The sequence below is a fragment of the Chelonoidis abingdonii genome, chromosome 24 (assembly GCF_003597395.2).
Source record: "Chelonoidis abingdonii isolate Lonesome George chromosome 24, CheloAbing_2.0, whole genome shotgun sequence".
NCBI classification, from domain to species: Eukaryota; Metazoa; Chordata; order Testudines; family Testudinidae; genus Chelonoidis; species Chelonoidis abingdonii.
The window spans coordinates 18958553-18975305 of record NC_133792.1 but is presented as its reverse complement, the minus strand read 5'-3'; the positions used below and the strand labels follow the sequence as shown (position 1 = coordinate 18975305).

The following is a 16753-nucleotide window of genomic DNA, read 5'->3' as shown; positions in this document are numbered from 1 at the left end:
TGTGGTTAATTATGTCTCCAGTGTCAAGCAAGCCTGTTTTTTCAAGCAATGAACATAAATAATAAAATATGATTCTTAGGGAAAAATTAATGTTAACAAAAACGTAAGTTCTCAAAGCCTGCAGGGCATGATAAAACCAGGCTGCAGCTTTTATTCTATGTAGCAGAATTCTCAGTTTTAATTTTAAAAAGAACATTTGACAACAGCCCAAATGAAGGTGGGCGTGTAGATGAGATACAGAGGATGCCTGCAATTCTGCAAATGGCACTTTTATTTTAATTTCAAGGAGACTTTGCCTCATTAGTTATTCTCCTTAATTAATTAGTTAACAGTAGTTCAGAGCTTTGAAGATGTAAAGCATAACATGGAGGCTACTTTTTTTTATTATTACAAGCCTAAAAGTGCACATGCACTTTGTTGATTTCTGTATATCAAAAGATTTCTGCAATGCCCTACAGGGTGGTGGCCCACAATCTTTTCATTTTCCCATCCTCTCTCCCAATGCTTCGCCCCTACATTAACTGAGACTAAAGTAACATCAGAATCAATAGTATAAGCTACATGGCCTATTTACACCAGGTGAAAATCTGTCCCTCTTTTTTCATATTTGTAAATTTCTCCCACATATGAGATACCATTTGTTAGATGGTCTATATTGTTCTCTAAAATCTGAGGAAAGCTGTGCATTAAAGAGTTAAAAATACATGGCAAAACCTGACTTTTCATTGCCTTACATTTTGTGTGGCCATTTAACCATAGCAAAGTGATCTGATTTTCACTGATTTTGTACAGGTGTAATTGACTACACAAGCAGGGGCGGCTCTAGGTATTTTACTGCCCCAAGCATGGCAGGCAGGCTGCCTTCGGCGGCTTGCCTGCGGGAGGTCCCTGGTCCCATGGATTTGGCGGCATGCCTGCGGGAGGTCCACCGAAGCCGCGGGACCAACGGACCCTCCACAGGCATGCCGCCGAAGGCAACCTGCCTGCCCCCCTCGCGGAGACCGGCAGAGCGCCCCCAGTGGCTTGCCGCCCCAGGCCCACATTTGGCGTGCTGTTGCCTGGAGCTGCCCATGTTCACAAGGCAATGGAGAGTCAGGCCTGTAGGACATGGGACCACTCATTTTACTCATGTAAACAGACTCTACTGACTTCATACTTGGTTAAATACTCTGAATCAGTGGTCCTCAACCAGGGGTACATGTACCCCTGGGGATACTGAGAGGTCTTCCGGGGATACATCAACTCATCTAGAGATTTGCCTAGTTTTACAACAGGCTACATAAAAAGCACTAGCGAAGTCTGTACAAACTAAAATTTCATCCAGACAATAACTTGTTTATACTGCTCTATATCCTATACACTGAAATGTAAGTACAATATTTATATTCCAATTGATTTGTTTTAAAATTATATGGTACAATGAGAAAGTAGGCAGTTTTTCAGTAATAGTATGCTATGAAACTTTTGTGTGTTTATGTCTGATTTTGTAAGTTTTTAAGTGAGGTGAAGACAAATCAGACTCCTGAAAGGGATACAATATTCTGGAAAGGCTGAGAGCCACTGCTCTGGATGACATCCTCCACTGATTGAATCAATGGTGCTATACTGATTCACGGCAGCTGAAGATCTGGCCTTGTAGGCTTATAGTGATAGAACAGAAAGCTGAGTTCTGCCCATTACCTCCAACTTCTCATGGATGCTATCTGCCATGCTTCCTGGAGATGAGTTTAACAACAGTAAAACAAAAAATTACCTTTGGACCTTGCCTTCCCGGATAACCTGGGAGCCCTGGAACTCCAAGTTTTCCCTGTAATATTATTAAAAAACAGAATGTAGTGTGTATTTTGTGACCATTTCACCACACCATCTTCAACGGTAATCAGGATTGTATACGTAGGTTCAATAAAGGGTTGCATTATGCAAAAGGAAACACACTAAGCTTCACAGTAGTTCAGATGTGAGATCAGACCACATGCATATCATGAAGCCGAAGATACTTAAGAAGCAGTGGAACTGTCAAAAGCCCCTTCTCTGCTGGGAGAAGCCTTCGGTTTGATTAGGTTTGACTCCTCTCTCTCATGTACAACAGGTCAGGAAATCTTTTTTTATTGGGTTAAAAAAAAGTTAACAAAAAAATTGGTTTTTACACAGAAAACCTGCCATAACCCTTAATATTTTCAAATCTGAGGGATTTCAAACAAAAACTCAACATTTTCTTCTAAAACCATAGTTTGTTTGCAACAAAATCCCATTTTTTTGACAAAACTTGTGACCAGCTCCACTCTGATAGTGTGGAACTAAAGCAGAGTGACTCTAGAGCTGGTGACATCTAAACATGCCTGAGTCTATCCAATGCAGCATGACTGTAACCTGTAGGTCAAGTGCTTCTGTGTATATCAGGGATATCAAACAGCACCACACCCCAATAGCATCAAACAAAATATAAATTGGCCCCAAAACCTGCCTCATTTCCCCTCCCAAAAAGAAGTCTCGTCTCAACCTCCAGACTCCCTCATTATGGACCCTCCCACCATCCACCAGAGGATATCCTGGGGAAACAGGGTGGTGCAGCACTCTGTAAAACTGGTCCAGCCCTGGCCATTCTTGTCTGCTTTGACTGGGCATCGAAGGGACAGTTCCAGCTTTAGCACTGTTACCTTTTCCCCAGAAGGACCAAGAGGACCTGGATCTCCATTAGGACCGCCGCGACCTTTAGGACCTTCAGGCCCATCTTCACCCCGTGGGCCGGGAGGACCAATTTCACCCTGTTAATCAAAAGGGAAGTGATGATGAAGATGGCACTCATGCAATCTCATGTCCCAGTGCAGATCACCTGAGGCTGGCAGGAATGTACACACGGCTATGTTCCGGCTTACCCTGGCGTCACTAAAGCAATTTGTGGAGAAGTTAAACCTTTACCCAGTCATTGCTCAGACCAGATTGTTGTGCAGTAAATTAGAGTGTTATTAGAACAGACATGCTGCTTTCACTCACATCGCCCGGCTATTATTCCTCAGCACAGCAGTCTTTCCCTACACTCCAATTATCCTCTCTAATTCCAGCTCCCCTCCACTGAAATAGCTTTCATTAGCTCTGGCTCCTATGAACCCATGTTTCCGCTTCCTGATCTCCAAACCATGGGTTTATATGCATGCAGCCCCTGGGAGGTGTTACAATTTAGGGCCAATCTGAAAAACTGCAGAAGAAAGACTGGTATGAAAGCCTCAGCCTGAAAATCACTGGGAAATCAGGCCGAGCAACCGGCTTGGCTATTAGCATTGTGCATGGTTACAACAGAAGTTTTCAAAGTGGAAACACACAGATATTTTGCTCACAACTAACTGAGATGGCACCCTATTTGTCTGCAACATTCTCAGGGAGCCCTCATCCTCAAGCAGCTCGGTATTTAACATAAAAAAACAAACAAAGGACCTTGCTAGCAGGCAGCAGGGATTGAATGTTTGGTTAGAACGGCTCAGACGGGTACCTGTTTGGCAAGGGTACGCATAATCCTCCTGAGACACAAACCTTTTAGCATGGTCTGCCGCCAGATGAATTTCATCTTTGAAAAGAAGGAGGTGGGGCCGGAAAAGCTTTCAAGTGTTCGATAGAGAGTGACTTTGAGGTGATGTTCAAAATGGAGCTTGGGGCCTTGGTATGGCTCCATGGTATTCTTACATGCCAGGAGCAATGAAGGATTTGCTTTGCCTAATATCCCAGTGCCTAATATCTATTAATGAAACACCAAGCTAAGATGTGCTTTATTGTTCAGAAAGGCATGGTAAGAACGTCTCCAACCATACATAAGTGAGGGTGGCATTTTACAAAACCATTTCCTAGTTGGCAGATCCCTGCACAGGTGTGCTATGCAGCTGCTGTCTGAATCTCCGTGTTAGTTTGGGCCGATGATTTGAAAAGCTTTTGATGTCAGGCAATGCGCCCTGCTTCTAAAGATACGTGTCTATTATGAAAATGTACCCCTGGTGGTTTCCATAGCCCTGTTCTCACTTCTACTGAAGTGCATGCCGGGTGACTTTAGACTTTGCTCTGGTGCTACGGATCAACATCCGGCTTAGCAAATAAAGAAGATGTCACATTATGGGAGGGAAAAGAGATACTGGAAATAAATAAACGATCCTGCAGGATGTGCAAGTATCAGGGCTGCAAGATTGGGTTCTGTGTTACTACTAGCTTTAATTTTACTTCTGATATGGAAGTAAAGAACTGAGATATTTAGAACCTCCTTGTATAGAATGGGAGCAGAGTCTCATCATGACCCAGTCTAACTTTCTGCTCTCCACTGAGCAGATCTCATGAGTGAATACAGGAGTAAGCGTTACAAAGATGATACAAGCAGTTTGCTGCCCACAGGACACTCCTTCCCAGGATACCAGTGTGAAATGAATTCTGATGTATTCCACCCTGGGACAGAATCTTTATATACCAGGCACTTATCAGGAAAACACCAACAAGAAAAACCTTCTAATTCTCCCTTGAAGCTGCAACAGAACAACCATCGTGTTCCACCCCAGAGAACTGCATTTCATGATTGCACAACAGCACAGTTATTTAGTGCTGCCTATGAGGGACTTTCAAAGCCCTGCCCCCTATTATTATGCTCAGTGCTTCATTTGGTTATTGAAGGGCATCTCTGAACGCTAACATGCCTGAAGAACTATCCTCATTACATAAGATTGATTTCATGAAGCATGAAGGACCCTGTCCCAAAGCTGCTCTCTCTTTCTGTGAGGAAGATGCATTCAACATACCTCGCCAGATCAGCAAATACTCACCCGGTCTCCCTTGATGCCCATGTCACCTTTAAAGCCAGGGAAACCATCTTCACCCTGAATAACAGGAGGAGAAAAACAGCTGATTGTCCAAAGGGGACACTGTGACACAGGTCAAATATAAGTTGTGAGATTCTGTACCTTTGGGGAACAGTACTGAGTTCTGATCAGGGTTCTGAGCAAGGGAAAGAACCAATTGTAGCCCCCTGTTCAGCCGCTTCAGCAGAACTGTCAGCCTATGCACTCTTCCACAGCAGGGGCAATGGTCAGTGAATCCACGTAGTGACAGATACACTCCTTCCCTTGGCCACCATGTCACTGCCTCCCTCTCCCTCCATGGCAGCCTCTGTGAAACTCTGAACTGGGGGTGTACAATGCTTGTGTATTTCCATGGCATCAGGGCATCTCCGTACCGGGGGAGGGCAAGATGGGCCCACTAACCCCCATGCACATTGTACATCACATGCAACACAGCCAAGCTGTAAGTGCTAAAGATCCTACCTTTGGGAGTATCATATCAACAGACAACTATAATCCCACTGGAATTACAAAGGTGCATTCTCCAACCAATCACACCTTGGCTCCCAGTAGAGATCATCTGCTCAGATGGTATAAATACCAGCAATTTATCAGTACTGGCAACAAATTATTTTGAAGAATAACAGGGTTTTATTTTTACAGAGATCATTTTACACCATCCTTCCATGAAACCTCAAAGACAGCAGTAATATTTCTTCCAGCTAAGACAGTTTAACTGCAGAGCTCAAATCGATACTGTATCAAATCTTAGAGCAAACCCAGGACAGATTAAAACACAGACATGGTAACCAAAACCAACTTTGGATTCTGGAAGGTCTCTCTGGCTAACTCCTTGCCTCCAATTGCCAGCTCTGCTGGTGATGGACCATCAGATATGAAAAAGGATCATGGGGATACTTAGGACTGGAACAGCGCAGCAAATCTCCATCTCCTGATATTGCTTTGGGAGACCACAGCTGTATCCCTGAAATATAATCTATATTTTTTTCTACGCACATTCTACTTTGTCAAATTCCTTTGTCAGACAGATTTTACAAGCTGCTCCAATGGCTGGTCTTGGCAGTGTATTCCCTGGGCTGGATTCTGGTCTTTGTTACCCAGATGTAAATCACAAAGAATTCCATTTATGTCAGTGGAATTTCCCCTGGCTAACAAAAAAAACAGAAGCTTGCTCCTGGGCAAAGGACTTCTGCTAAAACTTACATTGACATGATTTTTGTTTGCTATTAGTTAGGAAACAGTGTGCTTCAGTTACCAGCGTAAGGGGGAAATCCAGCAAGAAACCAGACTCCCCTCCCTTCTAAGGTATTTAAACCATAATACTATCACTAATGGCTGGCCTCAGGAGTCAGGCCGAAGATTGAGTAGGTCATGGAGACTGCGTTATTCCCAGCTCAGAGTTGAGACACGCTGGCTGAGCACTGTGGAATATTTCTATGCTATGCCTGCTCTGGGAATAAATAGAGAGCAGCTGTTTCTAGGACTGACAGTCCAGCTCCATTCACCAGCAGAAATATTCATACATCTATGTCTCACAGGACTGGATCCCACATTGGCAAAGCAGGTCTGCAAAACTGCATACACAGGCAATCTTCCTCCAATGGAACAGGGTAACTCACCTTTTCACCCTTAGTGCCCTTCAAGCCACGAACACCGTCTGCCCCCTTAGGAAAAAATACAGAGGCACATTACAATGTTACACCTGCACAAGGTAAAGCATACACATAGCTAGAGCTGGGTGAATCATTAACAGTAGTGAATTTTGCCTCACTCTCTGCTGCCAAATTGTCCTTGTGCAGATTGTGATTTTCCTAAATGTACTAGTGGTTTATAATTATTTGCTGAATAGTTTTTGGTCTGTTGCTCATTTGTGAATATTTGCTACTCAAAATTTGAGCTGATTTCATTGGACAGAAGGGACATGTGATACGTCTCCATTTCTCAATACGATGAGTGTAACAGTCAGAATCAAGTTTCCAGGAAGAACATTCATGACTGGAAGTTTGCTTTCTGAAAAGGTTTTCCAAAAATTCACCTTAAAATAGGCAACTTTCACCAAAATCTCCTGCCAGCAAACTGACCTAAGATATTACCTAAGTGCAAAAGGGGTACAGACACTGCTGAAATAGGGTGACCAGATGTCCCGATTTTATAGAAACAGTCTCAATTTTGGGGTCTTTTTCCTTATATAGGCTCCTATTACCCCCCACTCCCATCCCGATTTTTCATATTTGCTAGCTAGTCACCCTATGTTGAAGTGAATTCATTTGAAAAAATATTGAACACACATCCACAACGGCTTCCTTTATGACTTTGTAGCATTCACCTAGCAAAGAGCCTGCAGATTTCTTGCTCCTTTTTAGTGAGACATTTGCCTCCATTGTGCATTGAATGTAGGGGTGAATGAATTTCACCCAAAGAAACATCTACACTGCAGCTGAAAATGCACTTATGAGCATGGGTAGACAGACACATATTAGCTCCGCTAAAGCTAGTGCACTAAAAATAGCTGTGGGTAGTACAGGCAGCAGCTTGGGCTAATTGCCAGCAAACACGGGCAGCTAGCCCCAGGAACCACCCATGCTATCCCTGGCTACACTGCTATTATTAGCCTGCTGGCTTGAGCAGAGCTAGCACATCTGTCTATGTGCACTGGAAAGCATGCTCCCAGCAGCAGTGTAGATGTACCCTTGAAAGTCAATGGAAAAATCCTCATTTATTTCAATGGGGCCAAGATTCCACCCTTTCGTACTGATCCATTGGTTGAGGTGGGACTTCAAACTAAACAGCAGCGATTGTTTTCCAAGGGCCAGATCCTCAGCTAAGTATGAATAGACATAACCACACTGCAGTCAAATGAAAATGTTCAGGACCATTTATAAACCACCTATTCATCTGTATATGTCTGACAAGGGCAGAGCAGAATCATTCGAATTCATGCTTAACGTTCATACCATTTACTGATGGTCACGATTCTGGAGAAAGACATTACAAGGGGCTAAAGCCGGCGGGCTCTCGCCTGAGACTCAGTTTGCCAAGTGTCATCTTGTGGTAAAAACACATTATACTCCCAGCCTGATGTAATAACTCAGCACAGCAGTCATCCCTCCACAGCCCAGCTGGCTTTGAAACCAGGATAAATCTTTAGCGCAGCTAGGATCTGAAGAAGCATAATGTGTAACCTGTGATTGCCTCTGTGTGAAATGACACTGAATGGACACTCTTAAGCAGTCTGCTACTTAATCAGCCTCCAACAGCAGAGCTCCTTAGCACTAAATGGACAGGGTGAAGAAGATGTAATTTTCCTGACGATAATACTAGTCTCGGGATTCAAGAGACAGTCAACTATTATCTAGCACTAAGCTCCTCCCCCTGAAGTTGACTTGTCTCCTTGTTTGCTATTATCCTGTACTCCATCCCCAAGCCATTACGTCTAATCAAAATGCTGCCGACACCAAGATCCATGACAGAGTTGGGAAAATTGGAGTGGCGGGGAATGGGGCGTTAGAGATCGGGGGGAAGAAATGTAGCGAATATAAAGCTAAAACCAGAATGTGAAAGCACGAAGCCTAAGAATACCTGTCCATTATTAATGCAGCACCACATTCACTAATTATATGAATGCAGGGCAACTCTCCCATTTTCAGACTCACTGGTCCTGTACTGAATAAGTAGAGGTAAGCAGAACAGCACTATGGAATGAGATGACTGATCATCCAGGAGAGGGACTACTGGCTGGGAAGAATGCCTAGGAAAACCGGAGAACAGGAAGCTGTCATACTGGATCAGAGCTGTGGTCCATCTAGCCCTGCATCGCATGTCCAACGGTGGCCGGTACCAGCTACTTCACAAGCAGGTGAAGGAAACCCTGAAATAGGCGGTTAAGGAATAAGCTGCTCCTGGGGAAAATTTCTTCCTAACCTCCATCACTTAGAGAAGTTGGCTTATGCCTTGAAGCAGGATTTCTACCCCTGCCAAACTTTTTGGGTTTATCTATGTGTAGATATTTAAATCAATCAACATTAGGGCATTGAACAGAATGGAAAGGAAAGGGAAAGAATGAATAGTGTGTCCAAAGGATACACATGTCAGGAACATGACATATTATTATTAATTGTTTGATTGTAGCACCTAAAAGCCCTAGTCATGGACCAAGACCTACTGTGCTAGGTGCTGTACAGAGAACCAAAGGATGGTCTCTGCGCCAAGAAGCTAAAATCTAAGTATCTAACTGAGGGGGTTTCCAGTACATCTTGTACTTGCCCCTCTTACCCAGATGCCTGAGGTAAGCATGTGATCTTGCATACTACATGTGTGGCACAACAGAGCCCAAGCATGATCTGAGAATTTAGCCTGTGCACTTTTTGGTTAGTATTGCAACCTTATTGAAGAGTTCTGCTGTGGATGCACCCACCCTGCTCCTTTTCCTCTCACTGTCCTGCACATGCAGCAGAAGGTGGAATTTTGCCCTTATTTTATTTTAGTGGTTGTGACATGGGGCACAGTTCCCTAAGGTGCTATGGCAGTGTGTATGGGAAGTCTACCTACAGTGCCTGCCTGCACGACATCTAGACCAGGGGTAGGCAACCGGTGGCACATGTGCCAAAGGTGGCACGCGAACTGATTTTCAGTGGCACTCACACTGCCCAGGTCCTGGCCACTGGTCTGGGGAGCTCTGCATTTTAATTTAATTTTAAATGAAGCTTCTTAAATATTTAAAAAACCTTATTTACTTTACATACAACAATAGTTTAGTTATATATTATAGACTTATAGAAAGAGATCTTCTAAAACCATTAAAATTATCACTGGCACATGAAACCTTAAATTAGAGCGAATAAATGAAAACTCGGCCCACCAATTCTGAAAAGTTGCTGACCCCTGACCTAGATCTAGCGGGTGCAACTGCTTCACGCTTCCCTGTCTATTTGACCCTTGGTTGCTTATAGCTGCCAGAGTCTAGCTGCTCATGCACTAATGGCTGAAGGACATAGGAGGAGATAACCCTGGACAATAAGGAAATCTGGAAGCCGGGCCACATGCGGCTGCAAATCATTGCTGTGTCTTCACCTTTGGTCCAGTGTACTCACTGAGCTGCAGTGCATTGATCATGCTGTGTGTGTCTGCCAAGAGATGGAGAGTATCAATATGTGAGACAGTCAATACGAATGGATTTTGAGATCTAATTCTCAGTTGGCTACTGTGGTTTCTTACAGCTTGGGGGCTGCAAGTTCTGTTCTGAGTTTTGAAGACTTTGTGAGCCAAATTCTGCCCTTAAGTAGATGAGGCTCTCTTGGAAAGGGGGAAGCTGGGTATCAGGGACCCAATGGAAGGCAGAATGGAAGTGGAAGAGATTCAGCAGTGATTCAGCAGTGTGCCTTACTGCTGCATCCCCTAGTGCTTGCAGCTGAAAGCAGCCAAGGGTGCCCAAGGCGTGACCGAGTCCCTTTGTCATTCGAAGCATTGCTAGGTCCATGTCTTGCCTTGCTTGAGGCAAAAAGTAAGAAGCTTCCTGGACACTGATTTTCCCTCAGGAAAAGCAGGCCAGAATTTAACCACAGGGAACACGCATCTTATAGCTGTACTATGCAAGGTAACTTTTATATCAACAAAAAGAGCTCTTTAAAAATGAATGTATCAGAGGGGTGGCCATGTTAGTCTGGATCTGTAAAAGCAGCAAAGAGTCCTGTGGCACCTTATAGACTAACAGACGTTTTGGAGCATGAGTTTTCGTGGGTGAATACCTACTTCGTCGGATGCATCAAAATGTCTGTTAGTCTATAAAGTGCCACAGGACTCTTTGCTGCTTTTAAAAATAAATATATCTTGAGTAAAATTACATTCAATGTCCTCCCCGAAGCCCTCCTGCATGCAAAAAATATAAATGAATTTCAAGTGCAGTGAATTCACACAGCAGGAGAGAATTCTGATCGGATGGACAAGATCTAATGATTGATGATGGCAAGTCCAAGGAGAGACGCTGTTCTTTGATTCCCAGAACTGAAGCTTTATTCGATTAATAGCACGCTGATTGAGGAACCGAAACATTTTTTGGTAAACACTGAGGATTGTGCAGACGACACACTTTCTCTATATCACTGTAATGAGGAACAGTTCCACTTTAGCAGTAAGCATAATGGAAAACCATTCCTTAATGGACCCACTAAGTCTCAATCTGCTGCGCTGCAAGACATGAGACGAAAACATGCTTTGGTTAAATAAATCTAGTTAAATTTTTGGAAATGGAAGAGTAAGTGGCTTTGTGCTGCTGGGAAAATGTATGGAGGGTTTGAATCAGTTTTCACTTCATCTTTAGCCTTGATCCAGGATCTGTATCCATGAGCATGGAACCCTGCAGTTTCAGAGTTAGATGGGGCAGAGTTAACAGAGTTAGATGCAGGATTAAGAATCAGAGTGGTAGGTGGAAAATACCCACTACCTTCTTATCAATGTACACACACTGCAGATATCAGGAGCGAGCTGAAGAACTACAATTCAATTCAGTAAGGGAGAATGGGATGCGAGTTTAAATCACACGCAGAGAAATCTTGGCTTCAAATAACATGATTTCAGAGTACTCTGAGCACACAGACACACTGTGTTTTGTTTTAATATTGGGCTATTTTGTTCCATTAACAGTCACAGCCTGTTAAAATCTTCATGCACAGGCAGAGATTTGTTTTGTTTTCCAACAGCACGTGATTGTGATGGAACTGTGCCATGTTCCGTGGGAATAAAAATCCATCTGAAACTCTTCCAGAGAGCAGTGGAGTTATATTTCTACTAAGCCTGAGTTGATAAGTCAGGCCAAAGGAATTGATCAAATGGTAAGTATGACTGAACACTAGTGCTCCAGTATTTCTGCTACACCCCGCAGTAAGACATCTAAGTTTCTGCTAGGCTCACTGATAACACATCTACCATAGGTATCACATCCATAGTTAGTGATAATGCTGCTGGGTAGCCTTTAGACTCATCTGTAATACCTACAGGTTTCTCCCCAACTAACTGATTCACCACCTAATCTTCTATATTTCTTCCAGCGCTCGTGCAGCGCTATCCCTTCTATATGGCCATTCCCTAGTTCCATTTACATATAACCAGAGTTGTTAACCCTTTTTAAGCCAGAGAAAGATTTGCTAAGAGTAAGGAGAAAAAAATTCTTCTTCGGGGCTGCTGTCAAACTCAGTGAGATCCAAGATGGCCTCCTCTACCTCGAACACAAAACACAGAATTCAGCTCAGAAATAAAGACACAGATGTGTGTTCCTGCCTTCTCATCTTCCTTACCTTGACGCCACGAGGTCCTGGATATCCAAGTGGGCCCTGAGGTCCAGTTGGACCCTGTGATTTAAAAAAAACAATGACAAAACAACATTAAGATACAGCAATGGTGGAACTTTTTGATAAACTGTCTGTCCTGAACTGCACAGGAAAATGCATGGCTGGCTGAATAGAAGGCATATGGGAGGTCAGCTGTGCTTAGAAGAGGCTAGATCATGTTGCTCTGAGCACAGGACAGAAGATAGAGAGAGGAGATACCAGCTGCGTGACTACTATACTGATTAGCTACAAAGTCATGATGAAATTAAAAAAAAATCATTTAAATGTCCACAATTCTTTTCTTGCCTTTTTCCAACCAACTGTAGAATTGGTCAGAATTTTTCAAAATTCAAAGTGTAGCATTGTCAAATTTGAAAACTTTAGACTGTCAAAAAAATTTTTAAAAAAGGGGGGAGTAAACTGTGAATTTCTCTTTTTCCCCTCAACTAGCTCTAGCTTCAAGAATAATAAAATAGGAGCAATGCAGGGGGGCTGCAACAATTTGTATAGTGGGGGTGCTGAGAGCCATTGAACCAAACTGTAACCCTGTATGTGATGGAAACCACTTCAAGCCAGGGGGTGCTGCAGCACCCCGCACCTCTAGTTCCAGCACCTATGGAGCAATGGAATAAAATTAAAAATGGAAAATTTAGACAATGGGTGAAACTTTCAAAAGTGCTGAAGGAACTTAGGGGCCTAAGTCCTATTTTCAAAAGTGATTTAGGACTTTCAATGAGATTTAGACTTGTAAATTCCCGCATCACTTTTGAAAATGGGACTTACGAGCCTAGGATCCCTAGATCCAGAAAACTACAGACAATGAGATCTATACCAGAATGTGTGGAATAAACTCCCAAGGGAAGCAGCGGAAACCCCATATTGTGGCACATGTGAACCTAAACAGTACGAAACATTAGCACATGTGCAACAGGGACCAATCCTCATGTACTAGAAGATGCATTGGATGCCCTCAAGTCTAGCTTGTCTCTGATTTCTAGACTATTATTACAAAGTGGGCTCTATTCATAAGATCCAATGGTTGGAAGCTGAAGCTAGACAAATGTAGCCTAAAAATAAGATGCAAATTTGAACAGAGAAGATCATTAACAACTTACTTGGGCATGTGATGGATTCCCCAGCACTTGAAATCTTTAAGTCAAGACTGGATGTCTTTTTAAAAGATGAGCTGTAGCTCAAACAGAAGTTATGGGCTTGATACAGACATTTTCGGGTGAGGTTCTTTGGCCTGGATTTTGCCGGAGGAGAGACTGTGATGATCATTAATGGTCCCTTCTAGCATTCAAAACTATGAATCCAGCTAATCCAAGGGCAGAATTTAGTTATTGCCAAACCTAGACGGACAGACTCCATGGTAACTTTGTACATACCTTGCACCGTCGCTATAGTGCTGTATTATGACTCAGTAAATCAATCACATTTTCAACGGAATTTTTTTCTTTTGCTCAATTAACTGAAAAATACTCTTCCATTTCTTTATGAGAGTTCTGGATAATTTTTCCCAGTCTGACAGCCAGACTGAGCTGAAGAATCTATGCTTCTTGGGGTCTGTTGGAGTCTCAGACCTCATGCTAGGGTCAACTGAAACATATCTAGCAGCACAAACACTGCTCTGAGATCATAACTGCTTAAGTAATAACTCATGGAGAAAGTTATAGCCTGGATCTGGACTTTTACCCTGACACCTGATGACTCTCTGATGTTTGCGAGTGAGTGCAGGATTGTTTACTGGGTTTTAATATTCTACAGATATGAACATTTGGATTCCTAGCCTCACATGATGCCAGCTGGAGGAATAGCCCCCGTCAAGGTTGCAGGCATCATTTTCTTGCTCTACACAGTACCTGTGCAACACTAGGTTGAGCTTCAATCAAACTGGATGGTACTCTAATAAAATCCTTTTGACAAACGTAATGTTTTTCATTTGAATGGACACAGCAGGAACACAGATGGTAAATCTCCCAGACAAATTAACAATCATACAACTCAAGGACTCTGACCAATGTTTTCTAAAATATTGTTAAAGAGGGACTTTGACATGGGGGCAAACTAGAAAGAAAAGAACATTAATTTTTTTAAAAAAATAATTTTCTGCACCACTGAGGATATTTATTTGTGTCTGATTAACAGCTTTCCCCTTCACAGGTTTCTGTTTACATGTTTGGGAAGCTTTTCAGTGCTGCTTGCCAGGAAAGCTGGGGTAGAAAATGCTGCTAACTAGATCTCTGGTGCAACTACAGGTTTATAGACAAGCTGCAATTGTCCCATGACTCCTTCCTCCTCATCCCCTGTGGCCAAAATCACAAGTGAGAAAACAATCAAAACGCATCTCAGATTCCGACGGTTCAGGCAGGAAAAACGTCCAAGTTTATCTAGATTTCTATATAAGCTGCAAATCTCACAAGATCACCATTTCTGGGGCATTTCCAAACAGAGCGTGGGGGAGGGGGCAGTAATATTTTTGTTCCTTTGTTTCTAGACAAAGCCAGAAAGTAGAAGACGTAGAAAGAACATTAAAAGAAACGCAGACAGATGACTTGAACTTGGTTTTAGGAGCAGGGTTGGTGGTTTCTTATTCTTGCCACATCTGCTGGCCCATGCCCCCTTCTTGTTTCAGTTTCTCACTGGTGTTTCAAAAAGAAGTATGGCCAAGCCATGCACACGTTTAACAAATGTTTTGCAAGCACAGCGATGTCCCTTAGGAGTGTGAGACATCCCCTTCCCCCTGCTTCTCTGACATAGCTATGCTCGCGAAAGCCCTAATGTAGATGCAGTTATACCGTCAAAAAAGCCCTTTTGCCAGTCTGGCTTATTTCATTCGGGGAACAGGTATAAATCATGTCAGCAAAAGAACTCTTGGAGGCTTTGCTGGTATAGCTGTACCGGTCCAATACCGGTTTGCCGGTATAGTGTCAGTTTGCAGGTATAACTATCTAAGCAAATCCTTCCTAGTATAGACGAGGCCTCTCTCCTTCAGAACTGACTAGAGCACCTGAATGCCTCCAAGGCATTGAAGTCAACTGCTCAATGCCTAACATTGCATGCGGATTAATTTCTTCCTCCGCGTTCAGTGACATGAAATAAGAATGATGAGGGTCTGTTTAACACACACCTGATTCCCCTTCTCACCAGGAGGACCTTCTTTGCCAGGATGACCCTATTAATAAAACAGACAGAGAAACCAGAGAGAGGAGATTAATCATCAGATCACTGCTTTGGAAACTGACCATCCATTTTGCTCTATTTCCAAGGGGATCCTTACACATTAGTGAGCACTTACTCATGCGAGTGGTCTCATTGAGGTCAACTGATCTACCTGCATGAGCGCTCGCCAAGATAAAAGGGACTGCAATGGTCCCTTAGTGGAATTCTACTTTACACTGTTACACCACCGTGCATCTGCGCAGCACAAGACATTTTGCAAATATCAGTATCATCTCGGTACACCTCTGCGAGTTGGGCAACTAGCCATGTATCTATTTTGCGAAGAGGGAACTGTGGCACAATGTGGCTAAATGTCACACCCAAGGCCATGCGGCAAGTCCATGGCAGAGTCAGGAATAAAACTCAGAAGTTCTGGATCCCACTCCCGTATTTTAATCACTAGGCCACTTTTGCTCCTGATATTTGCTGTCATTAGGTTGGTGATGGGGAAAAAAATCCAGTTGTACAACCCTGGAGAGTATGTTGGGAAGGCTGTGATGGTCAGATCTCCACACTGCAATCATTTGCTAATTACTGGAATCAGTTGCATGATCTCATGATAAACACTCAGTTAACCTGCATCCCCACTGCATGCTGACTGTCTGGACACTGGTCGGCTTTCTTCTTGAGCTTGGGAGCTGAATAACTCAATGTCCCGTAGCTTCCAACACATTCTTATTCAGTGTCTTTAGAAATCTCAACAAAAGGCTTCTATCAGTACAAAACAAAAGTACCATTTTCCATCCTGAAAAACTGCTTCTAATCAAGCACAGTGCACTAGTGAAGAATTGTGAAGAGCCAATGAGTGCCTTTGCAACGGATTTGCTTACTAAAGGACCAAACACACTGCCAAGGCAAAACATCCCTCTTGGGTTTGCAGTGTCGCACAAAGACATTGACCTCTTAGCTGTGGCACATAATGCACATTCATAATATTTTCGTACGAAAGAAACAGGAGGGCACCCAGACACACCGCAGGCTCTCAAAGCCCTAACTACCTCTGCAATAAGTAGGTTTTTCATCAGCAACCTCCTGTCTGAACTTGCCAATGACCTTCTTGCAACCACTTAACAAGCATAACCATAAACCATTTCCCAAGATCACCCTGCATAAAGGAGAACGTCAGACTAGCAGGATTTCATACAAAGGATCTGATTTATAGAAAACTAATCTCCCTTTTTATACTCACAAATATATGCTGCTATTTTGATATCTGAAGGTGCCATGATGTAGCCAGATATCTAAAGGGCATCAACAGCACCCATACACACCTGGGGGCACAAAACGGTGCCTGCACCAATTTACTCACCTCTAGATCTATCGGTGTAGTGGTGGGTGTCAATGAAGTCCTGGCCGAGGTCTAAATCTGCACTGTATATC

At 43.2% G+C, this 16753-nt stretch overlaps 1 protein-coding gene across 2 annotated transcripts in view; it reads right to left on the bottom strand.

The window, feature by feature from the left end:
- The window catches only part of COL5A1 (collagen type V alpha 1 chain), a 260301-nt gene that overhangs the window by 65335 nt on the left and 178213 nt on the right, over nt 1-16753 (bottom strand). For both annotated transcript variants that reach the window (XM_075060418.1, XM_032767553.2), the window contains exons 26-31: nt 15282-15326; nt 12119-12172; nt 6449-6493; nt 4794-4847; nt 2658-2765; nt 1754-1807 (exon numbers count right to left, since the gene is read on the bottom strand). In XM_075060418.1, coding sequence (XP_074916519.1) covers nt 1754-1807; nt 2658-2765; nt 4794-4847; nt 6449-6493; nt 12119-12172; nt 15282-15326 — 360 coding nt within the window. The remainder of the gene's footprint in view (nt 1-1753; nt 1808-2657; nt 2766-4793; nt 4848-6448; nt 6494-12118; nt 12173-15281; nt 15327-16753) is intronic.